The sequence below is a fragment of the Apostichopus japonicus genome, chromosome 5 (genome assembly GCF_037975245.1).
Source record: "Apostichopus japonicus isolate 1M-3 chromosome 5, ASM3797524v1, whole genome shotgun sequence".
Classification (NCBI taxonomy): domain Eukaryota; kingdom Metazoa; phylum Echinodermata; class Holothuroidea; order Aspidochirotida; family Stichopodidae; genus Apostichopus; species Apostichopus japonicus.
In genome coordinates, this window is record NC_092565.1 from 17,742,780 (window position 1) to 17,770,402 (window position 27,623).

Genomic DNA, 27,623 nt, shown 5'->3' on the forward strand with positions numbered 1-27,623 from the left:
GCAGATCCTGAAATATGAATTTAATGACCAGATTAAAATCAGGACTCCCAAACAATTAATTGCATAATTGAGTATATAATTGGGTAATTACAGTAATATTTGTTATGATAATTGTACAAAAAAACAACCATATTTGTCCAAACAACAATACAACAACACCTGGCAAACTGTATCACAACGTGATGGTGATTGATCAGACTTAGATTGACATCCGCCAAGGGGTTCCCCAGGCGAGCAAGATTAAAGAAACTTATAACTGCATCAGGATGGAAAGCTTTACACCAGACTTTTCTCAATATTTGTTTAATCAACATTGATTTAACAAAGTGGTATTTATAACATATATTGGTATACTAGATGTATAGTTGATAATTTATAAAAATGAAAAATTCTTGAATAACCATTCTAATGAGGTAATTCCTCAAAAATACAAACTTCTAACAAGAAAATTTCACACCAACATATTTGGCTTTTGTATAAATGTGGTAACTGAAACATTTGCATTGTTTGTAGACTGTATGACAAACCAATGTTATAAGATAAAACTTTACAGAGCATGATTGATTTGAGGGTGAAATCAAACCGGGAAGCAAATATTAAACTTATTTTGTAGAGTTGTTAGAACTGACAAAATGAAATACATAAACAATGCAACAAAAATCAGTTTACAAACTGTTCTTTTTGTTGTTGTTTAGCATTTGTTTTTCTGCTTGAAAATGTTTTTTCTAGGTACTGAAAGGTACCTTCACATGAGACCTTTTCTTGAAGCAGTGTTTGGAGCAGACATTTAACTTCCAATTCTATTTGATAATCACATTCCATAACAATGTAAAATATTAATAACTTGACTAGTCACGATTCACATCAAGAAATGCAAATTAAGAGTTGAAAAGTTTGAATTTGAAAATGAAAGATTTCAAGTTGTATTTACATGTAGTGTACCTGGTTCTACTATTCTTACCATAAGGGTTCTCAGACATTGTGTACCTGGTTCTACTATACTTACCATAAGGGTTCTCAGACATAGTGTACCTGGTTCTACTATTCTTACCATAAGGGTTTCAGACATAGTGTACCTGGTTCTGATATACTTACCATAACGGTTCTCAGACATAGTGTACCTGGTTCTACTATACTTACCATAAGGGTTCTCAGACATAGTGTACCGGGTTCTACTATACTTACCATAAGGGTTCTCAGACATAGTGTACCTGGTTCTACTATACTTACCAAAAGGGTTCTCAGACATAGTGTACCTGGTTCTACTATACTTACCATAAGGGTTCTCAGACATAGTGTACCTGGTTCTACTATACTTACCATTAGGGTTCTCAGACATAGTGTACCAAGTTCTACTATACTTACCATAAGGGTTCTCAGACATAGTGTACCTGGTTCTACTATTCTTACCATAAGGGTTCTCAGACATAGTGTACCTGGTTCTACTATACTTACCAAAAGGGTTCTCAGACATAGTGTACCTGGTTCTACTATACTTACCATAAGGGTTCTCAGACATAGTGTACCTGCTGGTGCTCTCGGATCCAGAGCTGCCTGAAGATCCCAAACTTTGATTTTCCTTAACAAAGAAAAAAAAATAGCAAACTAACAAATTGCTTGCATGCAAATAGTCATTCATATAATATTTTACCATTTGGCGAAGAAGGTTACAGTACTTTTGGTGGAATATTTGAAATGACAAATCACCCTCTCAATTATGAATTTTTTTAGATCATATGTTACCATGGAAATGCACATCCACCAAATTATTTCCCAAATTTTCACACATTACACAATTGCTAACTTACGTCAGGGAACCGTGCCAGGAAGGTATTGAATAAACTTTCTCTTTTAAAATTAGGATTTATCGTAAAGATGTCATTTGACTGAGTTGTGTATTTCCGGCATCAGGTTTCACACATGTTACAGATCAATATGGCTCATAAATGTGGTACTGTCAAGATTGTGTACACATCTAAGCATGATTTGTAACTCAGTCCCACTGTTTGTGTTTTATTCACCAACAAAAAACTACGAGGGGAATGTATTAATTCATGGAACCACACTTACCCGTCATATGCCCCGCTCACAATACGCTTGTTATCAAATCTAATACACCTCACTAATTCTTCATGGCCTTCTAAGATACGCAGGCAAGCCCCACACTCAATGTCCCATAATCTGAAATAAAAAGATAAATATAATCAAAACATAGCTAATAATTTCCAAGGAAAAGCTCAACACAGGTTAGAGTTCCTCAACATTTCCTAGTGAATTGTGAACGAAGGATATGAGGAGAATGACACAGAAACCAGTCAGATCTGGAAGTTCAGGGCTTTAAAATTCCATATCTATTTGCTGGGGGGGGAGATGTGGAGGGGGGTAACATCTTACAATTCTCATGACTTGCAGAGCAAACTACTGTATTTCTTAGAACATTTTTCATTCTGAACCGGTGTATAAGTATATCTTTTAATTCAAGTTATGCGTAAAAATATCTTTCTTTTCTTGTTATTTCGTTGGGAAATATTTGAACATTTCTTGTTCAACAAATTTGCGAATACCTGGCCAAATAATTGTTACATGAATACAAGCAAAATATACCCAGCAAGCAACTTAATCCAGACACAAACACAAGCAACATGTTTAGCTTATACTATATGATACAGGACCTTGAGATAAACCCCCCACCCACACTTCGCCACACTCCACACTCCGGAGGATGGTGAATTTATTCGTCACTGTTATCTCTATCATATTAACCATTGATGATGGTTGGTTCGTCTCTCCTTTAATTTTGCTCATAACAATCTCCTATCTTGCTTTTAACTGGACAGTTCATTCATACTTAGTAAAGATTCCTAAATCCTATTGGTCCATTCAGGTCAGCTGACCGTGGTTAATCCTGTGAGTAACGCACGGTAAAATTACGGGGCATCACTTTAATAAATCTTTGGTTATATGTAACCAAAAATGTTTTGTTTTATGATTTTTCCCCCACACAAATGGTAGTGTATGAATGAACGGGGTTAATCAACGGTCTAGCGTGCGTTACTCACATGATTAATGCACTCCGGGTGTTAATGCTATCGCTGGATGCACTCGGGCTCCGCCCTCTTGCATTATCCCCCGATCGTGCATTAATCCTGTGAGTAACGCACGCTAGACCGTTGATTAACCCCTTATTCAAGTAACACTGCTCCATCACCTAGCCCCAATAACATACTGCACTGTAACCATGATCCATCTCTACACCCTAACTGATATGACCATTCAAAACAGTACAGCCTTCTTATATGAATGTGACCTACTATTGGCTGTCTTACATACTGACTGATGATTGGGTGATGTAAATGAATAATTCAAAAGCTAACTTTCTTTCTGTCTTTCTTCCCTTTGTTGTGCAATTACTTGACATACCTGATCGTATTATCGGAAGACCCACTGACCACAAGACGATCTCTATACTGAAGGCAGGCAATGCCTCTTCTGTGACCATTCAGTGTCCTCACAAACTCGCACGTCGACGTGTTCCAGACCTGTTCGTGGGTGAAGAAGAAAATATCAATTTGTGAGCACAGATAGAACGTATAGATGCAGGCAGCTTAATTAAAGCACTTACATATAAAACAGAATTTAATCAACACCCGAAATATAGAGACGATACATGGTCCAATTCATTCCCATTCTGATTTAAGGAGGTTGTAGAAAGTAGGTCAGAAATATTGACAACAAATCCATCAACTTCTTGCACTTTTGTGAACATTATCCTCGAGAAAAACCTTAGGAGTATGCAAAGACCCTCCAAACTTCACAATCGCTGACACATTTTCTTTACAAATCAACAGAGACAGTTAGTTCAGTAACACAAATTTTTAGATCCCTACGTCTGTCACCTCGTCTCCTAGAATGTCATATCCAATCGAAGAGCGCAACATTTATTTCCGTATATTGTAATTAAATCTGCACTCTAAAATATGACCAGGATATCTTGTCACTTGATGAAGAAGCATTCACGTACTCAATCATCTAGTTACCATGCAGCAATATTAAACAAGAAAACTAGATCACTGGTAATGCAACAGATCCAAGCAAGATCTTTGCAAAAGAAAGTTTACCACTTCAGACACACCTTTTGCAAAATGAAGACATATGTTTAAAACTGCCTGTTGTGCATGCAGTGAAATTCCCTTTTCAGTTTTGACATCTGCCAGTTTTTTTTTTTTTTAAGAAGCCTTCTGATAGTTCCTTTTTCAATTGTGGAGGTGATTTGATTGATTGTGGATATAATTGATAACCGATTGTGCGGGTTGACTGATTTTTGATTGATTTTTGATTTAATATGGAGTTGAGTTTGTTTCAAAGTCACACGTTTTGAAATTTGTCAGAGTTGCTTCCTTTGCCTGTGACTAATACTAACAGGAGAACACAACTACACAACGATGATGGAACGTTGAGAATGAAAAATAAATTCATGAATCACTCCTTTATTACCATTCTTCAATTGGTGATAAAATCTAGGTCTTCTTAGTTTGTTAAGTTTTACTCTAAGTATGAGTAATACTCAGAAGGTTTGCACAACCCTTTGACCAATCACATAAGAATGCTGCTGCTTTATGCTGCACCGTGTATCCAAATTCTATAAACACATGTATGCAGTCTGGAAACTTTGAATGAATGTTCAGCTAATAAAAAGATCATCATAAACTCGACAGGACTTGAACTAGCGGCTATAAGAAATTTCTGAGAACTAGCAATGACAATTAAAAGGTACAAAAGTTAATGGCAGCTCTTGAAAGGTTTTGATGTGTTTGCACGAAATCTGTTTTACTTGACAAAAATGTGGTTTTGTTCATTTGTGAGACTGGCATACACAAAAGAAGCCGATTTGAACTGTGTTGTTAAAGCCTGCTTGTTTAATAACAACATTGGCTAATATTATGCAACGTGTCTTGAACATATAGAGGATGACAAAGAATGTGAAACTGTGACACCATCCAGTGTGGTATACTTTCATTGGTTGAGACTCAACAGATCTAGTTTAACCTTACCCTAGCTAACCAGAGATGCTATTTATCCATTTCATCAGCTTAGTCCATCAGGCAAACTTCGTAAAATACTTCGACTGGCAGAAATTTTACATGATTGCTACAGTAACTCACTAATTATCACACAGTCCAGCTAAATAACTTGGTTGACCAATCTTATTTCCCCACCAGAGGCCTATCCGGTTAGGGATGAGGCCCCAGGTGACACTTATGCCAAGTCCGTAGGAGGGTCTGGGGTCACTGCTCGAGACACTCCCTCCTCCCCCCCCACCCCCAAAAAAAATTGACACAGTGCATATTGGAGCTTTGGAAAGTGTTCTCCAAATCTGTGGGATAGATTCTCACCTTCTATAAAAACTTATCCATTGTATCAACTTGAAGTAATAAAAGCAACTTGTTAATCATCCACTTTCACCCCCCTCCGCCTCCCTCCCCCCCTTCTTATCACTCTTCTTCGCTGCAATATACACCTTGTGTGTTTAGGAAGGCTACCCTTAAACAATGAGACGTTTTGCTAGGTGAGTCTGCCTTTGAAGGACAACTCAACATTTTATAGACTCTTCTTCTTCTCCTTGTCCTTGAAGAGAAAACCTGCCTCTCATCAAGTCTTGCTCTATGTATATCGTCTTAGAGGCTTCACAGAACAGCTTTACCCTATGTTTACTTACCAATACATATCTCCCATAGAGTGAATTTTGTACATGGTGTAACCATAAACCATTTCTATACATATGCATGTATATAAGAAGGTATCATTCCTTATATAGATATAAAGGACAAATTTAACCAGAAAATGGACGTATAACTATATTGTAAATGATTATCTCAAATCAACCTTCCATTAATAAATTAAAAAAGCATCTGGCAACAAAGTCATAAAAGAAACAAATATTTTTTTTTTAAAAGGGACAGTCTTTAATCATTATATGGAAACATCATCTTGAGGCTTCATTAACTTAAGAAGATGATAAGGACACCTAATCATTATAAAAACTAGAGTTTGAAGTTTACTGTGAAAAGAAAGAATGTTCTTCTGCTACTGGATGAACTTTTTGCCATGAAATTTCATCGTTTTGTATCTCTATGTTACACAAGTTTACATAATATGAACGCAAGAATTCGCCACACATACACACCAAGCAATAGTTTGACAGCACACTATACAGGCATCGGCTAATTATATGTACTTGACACACAAAATGAATACAAAGATAAAGAAAGTACTTTCATTCCTGTTTGGCTTCACTTTGAACAAACACAGAACAATCAACAAACAAAGACCATTTGATAGAGATGCAGAAAGAGTGGGAAGCAATGTGCTTATTTTGTTAAAGAGTCCAATCTTAACCAGGAATCAAAACCTAACTCTATATGCTTACCTAGGATGCCTGAGGTGTTTTTATGAGACGCATAAACCATCACAATGTTATTCTTACAGGTGAGCTGTCTAAGTGGCATACATATATATATATATATATATATATATATATATATATATATATAAATATGTACAGCTATATATGGGTAGTGTGGGGTGTAACCATGAAAGATGAAAACCAAATGTTTAAGCAGACTCTGTAAAGTGCCATTACTGGAGATGATAACGCAGTGAAACAAATCATATATATGTAGACAATTGGACCGCAACAAAAGCCTTCATTGGGAACTCTGTATACTGCTTGCTGTGATGATATGTGTGATTAGAAACATTCAAAATTCACTGAAATGTAAATCAGTTAGGGCCGACACATTCCTTCCAATTTTATATTCTATACTTTTTATGCTATTACAACAATATTTATATTCTGTTTTTGTGTTTTTTGTTTTCTTCTATTTGCTAAAGGCTTTTCCTCCTAGAAGTGGATGAATATGCCTATTGGTAACTTAAGAGCTACTATGCTTTGTTTGCATTCATTGACTTGTGTGTTGTTATATAGCAAATTTGGTGGCATTTATTTATATACCACTGCCCTTGAGATTACTTTGTAAGTTTACCTTGATAGAGCGATCTCCTGAGGCCGATACAATGTATTTGTCGTCAAAGTCTACCACATTGACAGCTGCTCTATGGCCCACCAGTACTCTCCTCAGATTGATATCTGTCGGGGATCTCATGTCCCACACCGCGATGGAACGGTCCTTGGAGCATGTCACCATCAGCCCATTTGCAAACCGCAAGTGAAGAACTGCTTCACAGTGGTGAATGAGGGTGTTCAACATCTGGCAGGTCTTGACGTCCCAAACTCTGGAAGAGGTAATGAATATGTATGCTATCAATATGCATATATCTATTGATCATGCGCATACCTAATGACACAGTTCAAAAAGCAACTGGATGTAGTCAACGTTTCCAACACAGTCAGACAAATACATGATCAGCACAACATAGAGCCTATTGTTAGTTTGTTGTGTTAGCATAACAATGGACAGAACTGGTCAACTAAGCAAACAACCTTTCTAGGAAACAGAGATGAACCTTACTAGGAAACAGAGGTGAACCTTACTAGGAAACAGAGGTGAACCTTTCTAGGAAACAGAAATGAACCTAACAATGAAATTCAGGTGTTCAAAGAAGTGGGAATTTGAAAAGGATGGTGGAAGGATGATTACTAAGGTAGGTGACCTGATGATGTAATTTGAACACAGAGGTCTTCCATCGTCAGGTAAAGCGCAGAAATGAAGAAAGCGAAATAGCATTTGGTAGAAATAATCAGTACCAAAATGAGAACAATGCCTGAAAGTTACTTTCAACTATCAAAGATTTGTTCTTGCTCTGGATTTCAACTTTCCCAATTTGATTTTCTATATATATACACACATTGTAAGATCTCAAACAGGAAGTCAAGCCACTGATGTCCTTTGAATATTCATTTTTTGCCAGTGCTATCTCATTTTGACTAGCATGCACCATCAACGCCCACAAAATAGCTAGTCTATTGAATGGTGCATATGCTATGCCACATTTAAAACTTACACCAAGTCCTTTACTTCCCCTGAATAATTTCAGTGCGCAGTTATCAAGCAATCATATAACTGTGTACAAATTTCACCCCTCGTTAATAGATGGTGTGGCCTTTTTCTCGGCACATAACATTACACAATGCACTGTTCTTTCAAGTACTTACCTCACAGTCGAGTCACTGGAGCCCGTAATGATGACCCTCTCATCATACTGTAGACATAGCACAGATCCGGTATGACCGTTCAGAATCTCCAAACACTTTAATGTTTTCCGATCCCAAATCTGTTCATGAAGAAAAGTAAATCAATGTTACAATTTCTGTCATAATAGTACTCTGAGCAGATTCAACTTTGCAAGCAGCTTGAAGGTTTTTGAATTAACATGTCATAAAATGTGGAACACACAAATGCTTGGTGTACATACAACAAGCTGTTTCACATGTAGCAATTCATCTATTTTGCATAGCAAAATGCAATATTACCAACCACAAATATGAAATTTTATTTAATATCTACAGTAACAATACTTGCAGAAATCCTCTTTGCTGCTGATTGCTCACATCTTTTGTTAATTTGTTGAGCACATGACCAAAGTGTACAGATCTATGGTATTTCTCACACCATTTAGTATCAACTTAGATGTGCAGGCTGTCTTCATCATATATACATTGTAAATCTAGCATCTGGCAAATGGACAGATATGATATATGTTGGCTACATATTATTCTTCTCTTACCTTGATGGTATTATCCCTCAGGCCACTGACGATCTTCTCCTCATCATATTGCAAACAGTACACACCTTTAGAGCTCTCACTGTGGCATAGAATTTTGTCCAATCGGTGATGTCCACATCTCCAATTGTTCTCTATGTTCTGTGGATGAGAACATGAAGAATACTTCAATTTAGTCACAGATCAGATTTGACCAGTGGTTTGCATTTCCTCTCTGTTCCAACCTTTGGTTATTTATTGGTTTCCTGATACTGTACATCGTTCACCATGTATGAACCTTGTTAACCTTTTTTATGTTTAACTATTATCTTGTTTTATTTCGTTTGCCATGATAGCAATACTGTATGTCCAAGTACTGTCCTTAACAGGCTATTCCTTATCGGCAGGCATCAATTTTCCATAATATTTATGTCATGGCAAGCCATTAACACAAAGTGTAAGTAATTTTAATAATCAGCTAATCAAACTTTAACTCTGGCAGAATTATTTGCACCAATTAATTCAACGAGTCACATGTATGCAAACTGCTAAATTTCTATATTTTGTATTGTGTTGGTTGTTTTCATCATTAATTATTCGACATGAAACCTGACTTATTGAAACTAATGAACTGTACCATTTATGTTGCAGATAATTTACCAAAACTCGGAGGAAAAGTGCGCAGTCAGTATCACATCGTTAATCAACTGAACGGTAGAATTGGAAGGAGGCATAACTGGGGGCGCAGTGCTAAAACGTTCCAGTCTTGTAGTTTAGGTACAGATAGGAAAGTGCACACAGTATGTAGCAACAGAGACAGGTATCAGAGTAGCGAAACTATGATTTCTTCAAGTATACAAGAGGTAACACAAAGAAGCTGTTTACATTGCAAGTAAGCTTTACATTCAAGCTGTACTTCACCCAGGGCTCTAAGATGACTTGTGGACAACGGACATCGAGAGATTATAATGTGGAATCACAGACAAACCCTGCAGGGGAGTGGCATCAAGGTTATAACCACCGTCATATGTGAAAAGTGAGGAAATAACATAATAAAGCGATACAGCGTCCGGACGATGACGTATGAGATAAAGACAGAATAAGAAGACTTCAAATTTCAAAATGTAGAGCCTCCGTAGGGTGCATCTCGTTGAGTGTCTAATATACTATGCAGACAGGATTGGTACAGCATTCTGTACAGTACATCATGTGTAGAGTAAAATTTGGCTATGCTGGCCTAGAGCTTCATGAATTAAGCCTTCTAACTCTACTTATACTGCACCTCTTTGGAAGGCAATTCATCAAACACCCTTGGACAGCTGTTTTACAAATTATACTCAAACTTCCAGTCATACGTAATTAGTACACAACATGTTCTGTACGTACGTGTACAACAGTGTATTCTTTTTTTTTTTTTCAATGGACAATCCCAGAGTTCTAAAAGATGGAAATTTAGATTTAAAGAACCTGCATTTAAGGAGTTCGGTTGAAAGATTGAATTCGGAAGAGGGCAGAGATTAAACGATCCTCAAAACAGAGACTTAAGTTAGTTATTGCAATGAGCCTCTCGGTCTAAGTCGGATCCACTAAAACAGTAAACAAATAAATACAATAAAGAAACACCACAACAAAAACAAAACACTAAACAATTATCAGAAAAGACTACCATCATTTCTCCAAGGCTATGAACCTGTGGGCCAATACAATCTGCTGCACACAAATTTTGCAGTACTTAGAGGAACCCAGTATTAAACTTGCATGGCAACTTCAATAATTACGATAAAACTGCGGAAATTACTACACCGCAGAAATCTGAAATTAATTTATGTACAGTATCATGCAGAAGGCAAACAGGTCTGTTGCAAATGGCAACAAAATTGATTAAATTTTTAATGTTCAGCATTGAAGATACATTCATGTACTGTACTATTGATAGATTAATGTAAGAAAGTATGTAAACAGCATTACCTTATGTTGAAATATTCTCTCATTTTAGTTCGGTTTCAGATTATCAAATTTACATCCATGGTTGGGTTAAATAATGTAAGTCATGAAAATTAAAATGACACATGTACAGTACTGGACTGTACAGTAAGTTACCGGTGAGTAATGTTAGAAAGTCTATAAACAGTCCTTTGTGTGGAATCATTCTCTCAATTTAGTTCGGTTTCTTATCAAATTTTCATCCATGATTTGGCTTAATAATTTCAGTCATGAAAATGAAATTGCTTTTAACCTACATTACAGTAGTTGCAACTTTCCAAGAAGACTTGAACATGAGCTGAGTTCCCTTCATTGTGGATGTATATTAGCAACCTACTATATATATGTTAATTCTGTGTTCATAAATTAATCTAACGTCACATCTGAATTTTCATCCAAGGTGTGAAATGAGAGTGCTACTTGGAATATGAGAATGCTACCATATCCGCACTTAATATTTAATGCCTTCACGCATTTGTCTTAAAAGTGTGCCTGATTTGTTCATATTGTATAATACGGCAAGATTATCCTAAAATTTTTACCAAAAAAATAGGTTTGTTTACATTACCTACGTCCCTGGAAGTGATACTCCTGAGATCAAATTTTTGTATGATCATAGTTAGCCTTTAGACCTTGTTTACCAATTGCAGTACTTAGTAGTACATACAACCTCCACCAGGAAATGCATTTCCTTCCCATCACTCCGTTGTGAAACTCCTGCAAGTTCATTACACGAATTGAATGATACAACATTATACTGTATCTCTCATTCTATAGAAACACTGAATACAATATTTACCTCCCGTCATCTGGTACAGTAGGGTATAGATGGATATCACGCTTTGAACTTTGGTAGAAGGGGGGGGGGGGAGTGTTGAGTGCACACTGGTATGAAAAGAGTAAAAGACCTGTAAATGCATCAATTCTGTTTACTTCAATGGTGAATGAAATTCAAGTAATCAGTGTGTTTTTTTTATCTGTTTGCTTCTTATCCTAATTAAGCCACTCTTTTGCTATTCATCCTTTTCCTCTCTATTTTGGAGGTAATGGGTGATGGTGCGGTATTTTGTTGAGCGATTTGATATTTCTTAGCATCAATTTAAATATTAATAAAGCTGATTTGTACCCTAAAAGCCTCTATTCAGTACGCTTACATTAATACAAATAAATATAAACATATTTGATGCCTGTGAGTTTAAGCACTGTCGGTGCTCTGGTTCTAATTATAACTTAGGTGAAAAAGATGCACTGTGATGTGTTAGTTCCCAACTTATGATGTCACCAGTAATTGTGGTTAGCATTCATTGCACCTTCTCACAATCTTTGGAAATCATAGATACCAACATGCGTTAGTTAAGTAAGTCTTTTATGGACATAAGTAAGCAATTTAAGTGTGATGATACTGGGAGCAATATACCGATGAAATTTCAAAGTTTATAATAGCTTTCAGAACATTTTCCTCCTCAAACCCAATTTGAATATTCTGTATGTCTTTCAAGGCCACATGTATGTTCCCTGACATATTGCAGGCATCCTATTGTGTTTTAATGAACATTTTCAGAAACCCTAGTGCGTTTCCTCATTTCCTGGTTGCCATCATTGCTGTTGTTACCAGGTGAGATGATAAATCATCTTTGCCTCATCTTGATATTGAACTTGACACCACTTAAAGATTACCTAGTGATGGTCCAAGATCCTCTGTATCCTAATAAGTCATCCAATGGTCATGATATATCCAAATACCAAATGTTTGCCATGGTACAAAGTACAGTACCGTGTTGGCCTTAGAACACAAGTCAATGATCATTGCAAGATGGTATTAGCCTATACATGCAGTTAATGCAAAGTTTGACGTCTCACTTGGTTACATAACTAACACAGAAAAAAATGTACAAAGGGCCCTTCTGCCTGTGTTTACGTGCCAATACACATTGTCAAGTACTTCCTTTCGACCAAATACAGTATTTCTTTGCCAAATGGCCATCAAAGTAGTTTTGTCACGCCAGCAGTCGCCAGCCAAAACTGTCCCATACCCTCATGCTTCCATTCTCCTAACTTCCAAAAACTTCCCTACCTATCTACAGTATTGTCCCAGTCCTCCATTTCTATCCCTTCAAACTTTCTCCCTACTGTACCAATTCAACTATATGCACCGAGTATCTCACACTTCCCAGATCAAGCATTTTGTAAAATTCACATCTGATCAAACTGTCAGACTATAATATCTGGTGGATACAACACCACAGTAGGCAACATTATGCTAGTACACTGTGCTATTTAGCAATGTACAGTATGTTACAGCGTATGTGCATGTAGGTGTCGTCCATGAGTTGTTGCCTCCTGTGGGGTCAAACATCTTGGAAACTCTCATTAACCTGAACTTTTCTTCAGAACTTATTCTCAATTCTTTCACTTTGACATGATCTCTAACCTCTCCCACAGAACCACTGCTTTGCGAAGCACAGAGCACTTAGAAAGAAAATTGAATTCTCAATTTAGTGTTTTTTTTGGCTCAACACCCACCTCCAGGACTCCACAAAATTTAAGATGATGTGCATACCCTGTAGGACAGAATGTCAAGATATGGAACTCCTACAGCTCAAAAGATGTAGCACTCAAAAAGTCAGGATCATGAGCAATGTAAAAATGAAGATATTATTCAACAGACAGTTGTTAGAAATGTAGTTAATTCCTTAGCAAGTTCTTCCAAATGTTCTCAACACAGTTCAGGCAATAACAAATACATCCTAGGACCCATTCCCACTCTTGTTTTTTTGCATTCTTGTTTTTTTTTTCAGAGCTGTTATTTTCTTCTTTTTTTCTTCTTGGGTAAAGAGACAAGGGAGGGAGGGGGAAGTTGGGGGGGCAGTGGATGAGGCAGTAGAATGTCAACAAGAGAATCTTGCATAACATAATTAACTATCGTAGGTAAAAGTTAACGGTTAAGGACTGACAGTGGCAAAGCCCTTGATACATTGTATCGTTGCAGCTTTCAGATTCTCTATGCGAAGGTGTCACAAACTTCAACCTCAATTAAGTTACTGAATTCTTTTCATGGAAAAAAGTTTGCAGCAAACAATTTGTAAAAATGTTGTCATTTCAGGACAATGCCAGTCTCACAAATCTGATTAATCTTGATTGTCCTCGGCTAAATTGCGAAGGTTCAGAAATTACTTGTCGATCCATCGGGTACCGTCGGTGTTCGGATGACTGATACACGCCATCTATCTTCCACCAGAAGTTACCGATGGGATTCCTTTCTTAAGATCTCTGTGAGAACACAGCAGTACGAGCGGATTAATTGCATACTGTATTGATATCAACAATAAACAGCTAGGTGCAATACATATATATGCTCCAGAGCTAAGACTTTCTGCTACGTACTTCTGGATACTGGTTAGTGCATAACCATGTCAATGAGATGTACAGCTCTCCAAGATAAATACAATGCTCAGGTCATCAAAACACACATAAAAGATTATCATGCACAGACTTTTCCTGATTACTGCACCTTTGATGTAAGTTTTTTTTCCCCCAATGAATTCATTCCTTATGACTAATGCATTATAAATTATTTTTTTATTAAATTTGTTGCAAAGACATAGCTGTAGTGTGTGTGTGTGTGTTCTTTCTTTTTGTTCCACCTCCTTTTTCCTTTTGTTCTTTTTTTTTTTTGGCTTACAATTTTGTCAAGTTAGAACATAGTCTTACTGTAAATATAGCATTAAAAGGGTGTTAAATTTGAGTAGTATGAGTCAATAACCAAAAATGATGCTGACATATTTCCACCCGTTTAAGTTCTTTGAATTGATTGTAACACTTCCTAATAATAATCAAGGTTTGACAAATGGACCCACAGGAATTGTCTAGGTCAGGATCAAAACTTAAAAATAACATTTTTGCAAAAGTTGGTTACACTTGATGCCAGTAAGTTTATTACCAAATTAGTGTACCATGCTCTTATTGACAGTATTGGCAGTAAGAATGCAATCTGAACAAAGACTATAAATACTGCCCTACCTATCCCACCTCAATGACTCATCAATGTTGACAAATAGCCTGGCCAGGCACTATTGTACAGAAGTTTATTAACCATGTACATGTACGTTTGCAAGCTGAAAGGAACACCTACTGTACATACAATATTGTTTTAAATGACAACATATCTTGATTAGTTGAAGTGTTAACTTCATGAGATGACAACACACAAAACCTTCATATAGTTGTTAGCCTTAAGAATGGTAGATTTGGAAAGAACAGGAAGTGGGTGTTGACCCTGAAGTAGGTCGTTGGGGGAGGGGGGGGGTGCAGTGCTAAAATGTTACCAATTTTCTCAAGCTAGGTTGATTTGAATATATTCTTCAGATTCAAGATTCAAATATTGCATCCTATTCAGGTCAAATTCTGATAGGTTTGTTCAGAAGACTACAAATTTCAAACACACTCTTGAGGCAAGAGAAGCTAAAATAAGGAAATGGTTTTCTTGTTACAGATCATATCTTACCTCTATTTCTTGAATCACCTCGGGGTACAACCGTCTAAAGAAAGCCTCGCTGGGAGTTACGCCACCTGGTTTTGGTCTGAACAGGTATCGACCCCTGTAAAATAAAACAGCAAAAACATGAAAAACCCCTGCCTTACAGTATGACAGATTGATAAGGCATTTAACTACAGGATATGCCACTGAAGTTTCCTTCCAACATTCCACATTTAGTCTTGCCCTAAGGTGATCTAACACAGCATGGTTAAACTTTACACTTACAATCAGAAAGGTTTGAAATCACCAAGTACTGTATACAGTTACTGGTGCAGTATCCTCGAAGGAAAGGAACAGTTCAGTGTTCGCATTTTGTGCAGCAGATTTGGGGGGGTTTAAATAATGTTAGCCATAAATAGCTGAAAAGATGTTCTCTCTATGAGAAAATAAAAACTCTTTATAATAAAATAAATTGTAAATCATTGCATTTATGTAGCAACTGGCTCATTTGCACTGCACTTTTACTAAATTGCAAAATTATTCTTATCCTACTGTATGGTTTCAACTCAATGGGGCTCTTGAGTAATACAATATGCTCTACAGAGAGTAATACTTGATTCCACATAGAATTATACAACAAGATATGAATTAGGCCACACAGCCACAGTAAAATATGTTCTACGTCAGTCCTGTCAGCATACATTTACTTATCTTAGCAAGTATATATACATGATCAGGGTTTTTTAAGTCGTTGAGTTGACAGATGATCTGCTGTAAATACAAAGGAAATATTAAGTTTCACACTTAAGTTATGCAACAAATAGGGGGGGGGGGCCCAGACTTGACTGACATTAAAGTTTTAAAACAAACTGCGTTGCGCTGTGACATGAAAATGAGCTAGGTTTTGTGTGTGGTAAATCTAGCAAAATAACATAGTTCTGCATTAATTACGGTAAGTGCATGGTAATTCTAGTACACATATACCATAATTGATACCTCAGTGCATTTAGACTACATATAGGTAAAAGGAGACTTTTTAAGTGTATGGTAATTCTAGTACACATATACCATAATTGATACCTCAGTGCATTTAGACTACATATAGGTAAAAGGAGACTTTTTAAGTGTATGGTAATTCTAGTACACTGTATACCATAAATGATACCTCAGTGCATATAGACTACATAGTTAAAAGGAGACTTTGTATTACATCCTCTTCACTATAACATACTTCACTTAGCTGTCTCAATGCTCTATAGTCTTCATCAAGTGCATCTAGACTTGTTTGTCTTGATTCCTACAAGATCTTAAAACTGGTCTGGGGATACACACACCCTCTTTACAAAGTACACAACTAATACCATTTATTCACACTGTAGAATTAAATGCCTTCATTCACAGGCCAACCCTTCACTATCACCCTCTATTTCAATAACCTCCCAGGCCACACAATATAAATACCGGATCACAAAACTCAAAAAGCTCCTTTTCCTTGATACATCAACAAAAGTTGCAGCTAAACAATGGTCACAATAGTCCAGAAGAAACCAAAAACATCCTCTTTTAAACCTCTGTCCCAAGTACAAAGTTCACTTGACAAGGATAAGTGATTGCAAGTGGCAAGGGTTTCTTCTCTTTGTCAGGTTTTTGGTATGTACAGACACTTCTGACTAAGATGAAATTCTAAATACCTGTACTACCAAAACAAAATCTGAGCCACAGCCAGGAAAAAAATCTATTGCTTAAATTATGTGATGCAATCTTACAGGCTCTCAAGTTGGTCTTGTTATAAAAATGGATGTTTCCTTTAAAAAAAAAAACTGCACTGATAAAATGGCTTCAAAGTTGTACAACAGTTTGATTATTATTTATGCATAGATCTACAGCTTTTTGTAACAATTCTGGATAAATGATTGCCCCTGTACAGTAGACAAACTGTAAACATGAACACAAATTATGTGTGTGTCCTTGATTGTTCACTCTTCCAAATCTTCTGCAGCATGAAGCACTCAAACCATACAATAACCAATATGTAGCATTTACTCAGGCCTGAGTACTTGTGAAACACTGATACTGTAAGTTACTGTAACCATACAATGACTAATATTTCCAAGGTCTCCAAAACTCAGTCTCTTTACTGGCTAAATGCCAGTGATTGCCGGTAGAAGAAAAAAGAAACTGTACTGGCAGTTTTCTACCAGTAGACATTAAGAACATACAGTAAATATATAAGTACTGGTTGGCTAACCATTTGTCAGTGCAAAGAATCAGCATGAAGCCACAGATACTATAGCTTATCAACAGAAACTATCATTGGGCTGCTCTCAATATATACTGTAAGCTTATTTCCTAACTGATCTGCGATTGTAATTCCACGAAAATGCCAATAAAACTTTCATTCAGCCAGTACATTTTTTTATGCAGATCTATATTTATTTATTTATTTATTCTTTGTTTTTTAGCAAATTGTTTAAATTGGAAATTCTTTGCCAAACTGCAAGTTTAAAGCTGTGCCTTGATGTTAAAAAGAGATTTTTACAAGTAGTGAATATCAACTTTTCTGTGTGACTCACACAGTACACCAGCCAGGAAATTCTTTCTAAGGAGATTTGAAACATTCACAAACTGGGCAAATTCTAACAGAATTTCTCTCAAGACCATTCAAAGTTACATAAATTTGTCACCAAATTCAATCTTAGTTATGAACAAACCAGGGAATAGCAGCCCGTGTTTTACTTGAAATATGCTCAATAAATTGAAAACGCACTGTCCAGTAATTACTTCCACAAACACTGCCTGTGATATAATTTTTCATATCAATTTCATGACTCATATAAAAGTTCTGCTTTCATTTCATACATTAAAAATTGTTAAGTCATCCTACCTTAATTTGACAAAAAATTTACACTAGTCCATAAAAATGGTAGGTCTAATCAGTGTTGTGCTCAGGAATATTTGAGTGCTGGGCAGACTTGTGCAGTAGTGTGATCCACATCCTGGGGGAGGGGTCTTGGGTTGAAGTATTCTTAGATGGCAAAGGGGACTATCTTTTTCCTATTCTGGGGCTAACTTCTGTGCCAAGTACTGTATTCACCCATATTTTGGTTATAAATTTGTTAAACTAATCATCCAAAAAAGTTCTAGGAAATTGCATCATAGATGCTATGCTGGAAACAAGTAAGAGAGGACTATCAAACTGAAAATTGACATGTATGTAACCACTAACAGTAGATAATATTTTCATTTTTATTTCCCTCACCTAGACCTTTTGGTGTTTGTCACTTTCACATGATCACTTTAACCTTTTAATTATTTTTTGTTACATCTTTGGCTTCTGTCTGGGAATCTGAGATTTTTCAAAAATAAGACTGAATTATGTAATTTCCATTCTTCTATTTTCTTGGGAAAAGACAACTGCACATGTTTCCTGCACAGCTTGAATAATGGGCAAAAGTGGGACCCTTCCCCTTTCCCCTTCCATCCCCCCCCCTGCTGCCCCACGAAAGTTGAATGGGTTGTTCTGACAAGTACTCTCAGGTTAATTCTGACTTGAAAGGTTCCAACAGCAATCATGATGGCAACCAAGGATGAAGATCTTTCACAATGTCACCACACTTGACAAAAATGCATCTAGGCACTTTGAGTGGCAGTCTGAGGAGGCTGGTTGTCTGGAAGTGATGGGTCACCACTGTAAGAGCATTGAGTGTTAACTGTAACCATCAAAGTGAAGAAAATATTGTGTTGCAGTTCCTTTGTAAGTAAATAAAAGTAGTAGTGGATAGATTTTCCTTTTTACAAACTCTTCCTCTAATTTCAACTTACCATCCTCTCCTCTCCGCTAGTCCTCCCCAGAGGCTGTCTGTTCTCACTTTGTGCTCTATTAACTTTTTCCAGAGCATGCCATCTGATATCACCCTTCTCCATTCTTTACAAACTAACTCTGCTGCACATAGGGATTTGGCATCTAAATATGATAGAATCTTCTCCGCTACATGATCTAGACCTTTCTCTGCAAAGAGCAAAAAATGAGAACGTCATTAATACACACATCTGCAATGCATACAAACTTATATAGATAATCACCATACGTACAGTGGGTCAGTACCACTGGACTATTGTATACAGTAGAAATACTGTACATAACTTGACTTAGAGATTTCATACAAATTTATACAATTTGTCTTGACTGTCCGGAAAGTCTCAAACACCTGATACAGGATATGAATGGCATGTAGCCTGCAATTCATGCATATATATATATATATATGTGCCATGGATCTACAGTGAGTAAGTATTGAGATTATATTCTATGTTGCCTTTAGAGTACAGTGTATACAGTTACATGACCTGTCTACAATACCTCTAGTAATATTATACACTAAGTACTGTCTGGATGTGATTCCTTAACCCAACATAATATAGCTCATCCCTAAAGTAAATACTAATGAATTGGAGACATCCTCTGTAACTATCCACATGACATGAATCACTTGAACAGTCCACTAAGCATTGCTTGATGGTTTCCTAGTACATAATACTGAAATTCAGGGAAAGGTTGCCTTGCCCTACAGGTACAGTAGTACTGTGAAAGTGTCACTGTGCCATCATTGTTTTAAAACATCATGAAAATCTTTTTCTTCCACTCTGTCTCAAAACTAAGTGATCCAAACTGACTGCTATAGGTTGAGAGAGTACAGTAGATTCAGCCAGTCACATTACATATGGTACTAAAGAGTGGCTTTCATTGTGTTGGTATTTACTCTCTACAGCCACACTGAACATGTAACCCTGTGGTAGTCATTTATGACAATATGTGTACTAATGCTATATGTGTGGCTAAAAGACATGATCTTGAAAGGCTTAGCAATGCTCTCTAAGGAGCTACTGTACAGTATAGTAATTAGGGGGCAACTTAAACTGCAACATTGGTTGTGGAGCTTCAATACAGTTTATATCACATTACAGTACAACTCCTCCTATCACTTGAAAAGTTTTTATAGAAAACATCAATTGTATATTTTTAGAAAATTCAATGTCAACTAGTGTCAGGTGTATCTTTCTAAAGTTTTGGAATCTTTTGTTTATCAGAGACCTCAAAGAGCAATTTGGTCCTCTGAAACAAATTTGCATAGTCATGTCTGTGCAAGATCAGTCTTATCAAGTGATAACATTGTATAGTTTACATATTTGGATATACCTTGCAATGTAAGAGATCTACTGTTTGTTGCTATAATGGTTTGAATTCTCCTAATTGGTAATGTATCATCAGTTCTTAGTCAAATATGGAAACTCTTGTGTACCATAACTAAATTATTTGTCAAAATTATTTTGTATGCTTAAATATAAACTTTTTTAATTGTTTCATGATGCCTAATCCCTTCAAAATGTTCCCACAGTCAATTCTGACAAGTTCATTCATTACGTTTTAGCTACAGATTATCTTTTCAATTACCTTAAACATTTCCATCACAGTTGAGCATGGCATTTGATCACCAAATTTTCATAGCAAATTATGCAATGTTCACAAAGATGTGTTAAGACCAAAATAGAAGGCTGAGCTCAGCTAAAATCGTTCAAGCGCTACATATAGTTGTGAATCATCCTGTTCATCAGTTTAATACTGTACAAAGTAACTGTACACAATATCACCTGCTCTTTCAACATGCATGCAACCAGAGAAGATGGCTACTCAAGGGAATCTTTTAAGAGCTTAGGACAGACAACTATCTCCTAAGTATAGTGATCTGGTGACTCAAGGAATGACACATCCCATAGATACAGTGATCAATGTCAATTACAATCACAACACAGAATAAGTAGCAGATCTTCATGATTCCATCAGCAGCAGTCGGTTCAACGTTGTGGGTCATGTACTGTACACAGATATATATGCATTAATAAGTGGACTGTATTGTATGTTAGGAGTGCACAGGTTTAAAATCACTTGAGTACAGTGGTAGAGGCTGATTGGACATTATGTACTGTAGTACTGTAGGACTGGGGGTATGCAGTGTACTGGAAACTTTATTGCATGTGTTGCTATATAAAAACAGTAATAATTTTGTCTTTGTTTGCTAGGTACTGTAGATTGCAGGGATGAGGGGTAACAGAGGTTCCAATGATTCCAAAATGTTGTCTACAGTAGATGCAGTATTCATTAAATTCAATCTATTACTAAGTTTTTAAAGTAAGTACTGTATATTATGCCAAAATAATTAAATAGGGGAATATAAACAATTAAAGTGATGAAAGGAGTAACCTCAGACTCCAATTGTTACAAACTGATCAACTGTTATAAACTTACAGGGAGAGAAACAAAATATTTAATGGGGACATGAACCCAACCTATATCTTTAGCTTGTATATGATAGGGCTCTTTGTGAAGAACATCTCCCTCAAACAGCTAACAAATATCATGTCGTTTGGGAGATACAATATCTTAGTTTACAAGTTGTGTCTGGGAGTTGTCATTTTGTGAATCTGTGATGTCATAATGACCTCTTGGATCTGAAATCTTTTACTTTCTCTTTGAATTTCCTTCATATTTTCAAGGTAGAATTTGAACAGTATTGAACCCTGAAACCAGTGCTATAATTAGGTCATATTAAGAGGGTTCAATCTTTTAGAGTCATCAAGTATATATATCTAAAAGTAATCTCCATTGCAGATAAAATTGTTGTAAGTATTTAAACCAAGAAAAAAATGATTGAAGTACATGTGGTTCAGGCATTGTGTGTAAGTGTAAGCACTAAATCTGTGATATTTCTAATGTGGACTTGGATTTTTTCTTAGCTGTTTTGGGGAAGTTCTCTTCATGACACTTATCTTTGCCACAGAGATCAATAATGATGCTTGTGTTTGTGTCCTCTTTAACGCTAAGAGGTAAATCAATTAAAGGCTACTTTATCTGCTTGCACTATAGTCAATCCACCGTTCTTTCTTTTCATGTATGAAACAAAGAAAATTGATTGCCAATGGCATCAGTTCAAATCCACAGGAAAGGGTCCTTGTAGCTAAATAAAATAAACTGGCATCTGCAGAACAATGGCCTGCTTGCAAAACAAAACAAAAAAATGACATGATCAGCCATAATCCTTACATGCATGTATGCGAGCAATACTAGCGGTTTGATCTACTAATAGTTGATGCATACAAGGAAAAGCTTAACATGTTGATTACTATACTGTAGTTATGAAGGCTTTGAGATCATTATAGTGTACTGTACAGTAACAGTACTACAGTGCAGCATATGTAAAGATTTTCTTTCTGGGTTATTTTACAAACAGTAGATTGGCTTGCTAAACACACTGCAGTGACATTACATGAAGGTCTTGATATTCTCAAACTTTGAAGCAATATTTTTTCACCAGGGATATTAACCTTTGCCAGTTAGACACTGCATGTGTTGTAAAACTCCGTATGACCTACAGTAGTTACTATTTATACAGGGAATGATTTCTTCACTTGCAAGTTAGTTGTATGTATAATTATATGCATATAATTATTCATGGGAAATTATTCTCATCAAATGTCAGGTTTAATCGACATTAGATATATACCTCCGGTAGTTAAGTATAATGCCACATTTAACAGACATAGCCGAGCTGCTCCCTTTTACACTTCAACCATTCTTCATAAGGCATCTTTATAGCCACCTTCAAATGTGTAGTTTCCAAAAGTGCATGTATTCAGTGATACAGTACTGTTCAACTGCTGTACTGTAATCAACTGTGGTGTGTGTCTTCACAAGTCGCTCTGCAGCCCTCACCTATTGAACCTGTGATTCTACAAAAAGACACTGAGCAGAAGTTTCCAACTACTGTACAGTACATGAATTGAGCAATCATTCGCTGCCCAACCGAATACCGATAATCAGGGTTGACACCTACTCAATGATTCTTGCAGGGATTTTCCCTCCTTGGCTCGGTAAAAAAAGGGAAATTTAACAACTTTTGAAGTGTTGTTCCCTCCTTGGATACATATAGAGGGATTTTTTTTTTTTTGAGGTATTATCCCTTGGTGAAATTTGTCATCAAGTTCACAACTTCAGCCATGATGTCTGAATTTTGTTCACTTTTCATTTCTCTGTTATTGTTGTTACCATTAGTGCTAATACTAAGCACTTGAAGTACTAACAGTACCAGTACTAGTAGTAAGGCTTGTCAATGCTAGGCTCAATCGGCCTAGGCATACTGTACCATACAGTAACTGTATTCGTATTTTCCTCCTCTCTTTGTGAAGAAATTATTGAAACTGTGTAGAGTTTTTTCCTCTTGTATGCCATAATTTGACTTCAATGTAAATTTGGTCACAGCTGATAATGTTGATGCTATTACAATGGTCTAGTACATGTTTACTGCATGTTTCGATATTAATGTTCGGTTAGTCCAGAACTGCAAGAGTGAGACAACCTGAACTCTGGATAGCACTCAAACGCACTATGTGCTCTGTACTGTATAGCGTGTACTGTACAGTACTTCAGTGGAATGAATATCAGTTGTGAGCTACTGCTCGCAATAATGATAGTCAAATAGCAGTAATGCAATAATGATAGCCAAATAATTTCGGATAGTATGCTGTGTTGTGAAGATTTGCGCGACCACTATCCCAAGCAGTTTTATAAGCAACTAGAAAGTTATGGGAACTTCCATTTTCTTGGAGTTGTGAACTGCAAGATCATATATTTTGATGCGCCATCCCTCGACCGCATGGCTAACCAACCCTGCCGATAATGTGGCACCAGATTGCACATGCTTACCAAGTACTGTAAGAATGCAGGTGTTGACTGCACTACTACGTAATATTAAATGGTTTTAAGAATGCTTTGAACAAGCACTTTAAGCATTGTAATTGGGTCTGAGTGTTGTGTCTTCAGTTTTTTTTTGCCTCTCCTATAGGGTCCTTGATGGGGACTTGAGTGTCCCTCCTGATCCTTTTTTTCTACTAAACTAAACTAAATACAATAGAATGTTTCCCAAGAGAGACTGTACACAGTACTGTGGCAGGTTACCGATCCGACGTATATGATCCGGCCCATCCAGATTCAAAATTCAACATCTCCTTTGTACACAAGAAGTCATATTGATGGAAGCTCAAACATAAATGAGAGAAGACTTGTCTCATATTTCTAACCTCTGTATGACCTCCATTACTCTATACAGGGACTACTATCTTCCTTGCAAGATACTGTAGTTATGTAGGAGTTTAGCTGGATATCTATAATTTTAGGCTAAAATTATTTATTGGGAAGATACTAATTTACTGGATAAATTATTCCCAGCAATTGTCAGGTTTAATCAGGACTAGATCTACCTCCAGCAATTCAGTATATTGCCACATTCAATAGAATAAAGCCTCCGCTCCTACATGTCTCACATTTCTACAGTACTATGTACCATCAAGAGACTCGTAGTGAGTCCAATCTCGTACTCTAGCCAAAATATCTGTACCCGGTCTTGTGGATCTGTACTCAAATTGTACTCATACTTGAGCCATTTTAGTATACAGTAGTAACTAATGTAATAAATGTTCTGTACAAAATTCCATACTCATAATTGTGCTTACTGTACAGCCTTGTACTGCTCATTCTTGGGCCATTTTAGTATAGGCACTAATGTACAACTTCTGTACTCATACTCATGCTTGTACTGTACTCATACTTGTGCTTATACTGTACTCATACTCATGAACGTTGTACTCACACCACAAATCTGATCATCAATACATCAACCTGATCATCAATACGTAGAGAATATACTTACTTGGAAGAGCCGTGATAAAATCCCTCTGTAGCATAGGTTTTAAATACGAGTTGATTTGTCCATGCTGGTAATGGCACATGTGAGATATAAGGTTCTGTACAAATTCTAACTGTTCATTTTCTTTCCAGCGGTCAAAATAGTTTAAACATGACTCCTTTTCCTCAACAAAATTAGGCGTTGGATCCTTGTTCTTTGATATAGTCCTAATTTTGGTCTGCAAGTAAGAAGACAGAAATTGTTTAACAACAGAAAATATTAAATGTTTAAGACTGTATTAATACAAAAGTCCATATACATCCATACCATAGGTCAGTAAATAAAATACATATCATCTTTGATACAGTATATAGCTGAAAAGAGAACCTGGGTAGTTTTCCTTTACAGTTAGGAAAGACATTTAGCATCATCCATATTACACCCAAACCATCACAGATAAGAAGTCCATCTTGCATGTTTGGTGACCCAAGTAATGCACTGTACGGAGAGACTAGGACCATTATGACTGAAAGACAGACGGATGGCACACTTCAACAGTATGATTGCCCAATATCCCGACAACTCCAACTCATAACGTCAATAAAGAATTTTACAGCTAAATTATTAGTCTGCGACTGTCCTTCCAGGGGGATACAAAACCAATCTTCATCTTTGGTTTATAAATGACAGAGATCTTTGCGAAGAGCAAATCCTCCCAAACAGAGAAATATCTTGTTGTGTACATGGGAGATATCTTAGTTTAAAACTTGTGTCTGGCAGCTGTCGGCCTGGGATGTCATAGTGCCGTTAGGATTTGAAACTTCAAACTAGTTTCTCTCTGTTTTTTCCGTTTCGCATCTTTAAGGTTAGAATGTTCAGGGGGCTTGACTCTGAAACTAAAGCCATCATTAGGTCACTTTAAGAGGTTGAATATTTATATTCAACATTTGTAAAACCCATCTCCAATATAAAGTTAACATTCCAATAAACAAAGAAAAACCATGTTTTATCACATCAGGCAAAATCTTTGTTTGCGGGAACTTTGAATAGTTATTCATTTAGGCATCGATGTACATAGATAATTAGAGTGCTACATGAACCAGAGCCTCAACGTCAAGAATTTAACCTGTTTCAGGGATGATCCTGGGGTTTAAAAAAATCACTGAAGTTTGTGGGTGATACTATATAATGCCAAAGGCGTCAGTCAGCACGCAACGCGACACAGTTACAGGTGGGGTCCGTGGGCCTGTCTTAGGTCCCATGGTGGGTCCATGGGCAACGCCCCGGTTGGGGTCTAGGGGTCAAACCCCCCGGAAGCTCTGAGAAATTAGAGGTTTAAAGACAAAATTTTGGTGCGCACCTACTGTATTTTATAAAGTTTTCATACTCAAAATGTGCACACTGAAGCCACATGCCTAGCCTGTCATTTTTACCCTACTTGATTCTTTCAATCATGGCGACCCATAATTAAAAAGTCACTGTTCATAAAATGTATGCAATGGTCAGTTTTAATCTGAAATAATGTTCAGCAGCTACAGCACTACACTTCTCCTCAGTTGTCCCTACTCTAATGATACTAAAATATTTGAAAATCATGGGAAACGGATCAAATGATACAGTAATGCTGTTGTAAGAAATTCACAGAAATTGATGACAGGTGTAAATCTCGGAGGTAGAAAAGTAATCACAGAAATGTGCCTGTTGTTTATAGCAGAATGCTATGGAACTCTTGAGTTCACAGTGCTGAAATCATTACCACACCCTATGAGTTAATAATAGTTAATAAATGTATCATTTCACTTAAGTGAGTACCAGAGTAATATTTCTGAACAGTAGTGTTCGACTGATTATATGACATTCGGTTTTACCGATTACCGATTAATTCCTGTGACAATCAGCCGATGCCTATTACCGATTACCGATTATTTCATCATTTTTTGTGGAACTGGCCTAAAGTATGATTTAGTGTTATGCATGATTACCAACTTCTAGGCCAATACAATCAAAGATGTAAATGAACGACTTAACGTTTCACAGTAAGATTAATGGAGTAAGTAAAGAACAATGTTATACATAATAATATTTGCTTTTTATATATAATATTTGCTTTTTATAATACATAAATGGGGCGCTGTACGTTTATAACGAAGAGTCGCAATATTGCAATCCCGCCACAACACAGTTAATGGCAGTACTGTACAGAAAACAAAAGGGGGAAAATAGTAGCCATTGGCTACGAAATGAATAAAAAAGTTAGGGACAGCTTTTATAACTGCTATTAAAACCATTATCTGTGTTGCATCTCCAACGTAAATAAAGTGAAAAGTATATCGCACGTAAATAAAATATTCGTTATTTCGTTAGCTGATATCGAAATATGTAATCTGATATGAAAAATAATGTGTAAAAGTAAGTTAGCCTGACGTTTTGATCCTAGCCTAAGCAGGATCGAAACATCAAGCCAACTTACTTTTACACATATTCTTATACAGGTTCTTTAGTGGATAAGCAGTTTGCTAACAGTTTTATTTTATTATGAAAAATAAACAATCCCGCACGTTTGCTTCAATTTTTCAATGATTACCATCTGCGAGGTAAAACTTCCGATCGAACGTTGTTTCAAACGATCATACACAGTAAGTCAATGGGGCTTCTCCATTGACTTAACTACATGTGGGAGAAATCACACACTTAAGTCCCATTGA

At 36.5% G+C, this 27,623-nt stretch overlaps 1 protein-coding gene across 1 annotated transcript in view; it reads right to left on the minus strand.

Annotated features, from left to right (window-relative positions):
* Nucleotides 1-27,623, minus strand: part of LOC139967895 (beta-TrCP-like) — a 40,164-nt gene that overhangs the window by 8,721 nt on the left and 3,820 nt on the right. The window contains exons 2-10 of the mRNA XM_071972090.1: nt 24,943-25,156; nt 19,004-19,190; nt 15,209-15,302; nt 8,746-8,883; nt 8,174-8,292; nt 7,044-7,293; nt 3,421-3,539; nt 2,071-2,181; nt 1,501-1,579 (exon numbers count right to left, since the gene is read on the minus strand). Of these exons, the coding sequence (XP_071828191.1) occupies nt 1,501-1,579; nt 2,071-2,181; nt 3,421-3,539; nt 7,044-7,293; nt 8,174-8,292; nt 8,746-8,883; nt 15,209-15,302; nt 19,004-19,190; nt 24,943-25,156 (1,311 nt within the window). The remainder of the gene's footprint in view (nt 1-1,500; nt 1,580-2,070; nt 2,182-3,420; nt 3,540-7,043; nt 7,294-8,173; nt 8,293-8,745; nt 8,884-15,208; nt 15,303-19,003; nt 19,191-24,942; nt 25,157-27,623) is intronic.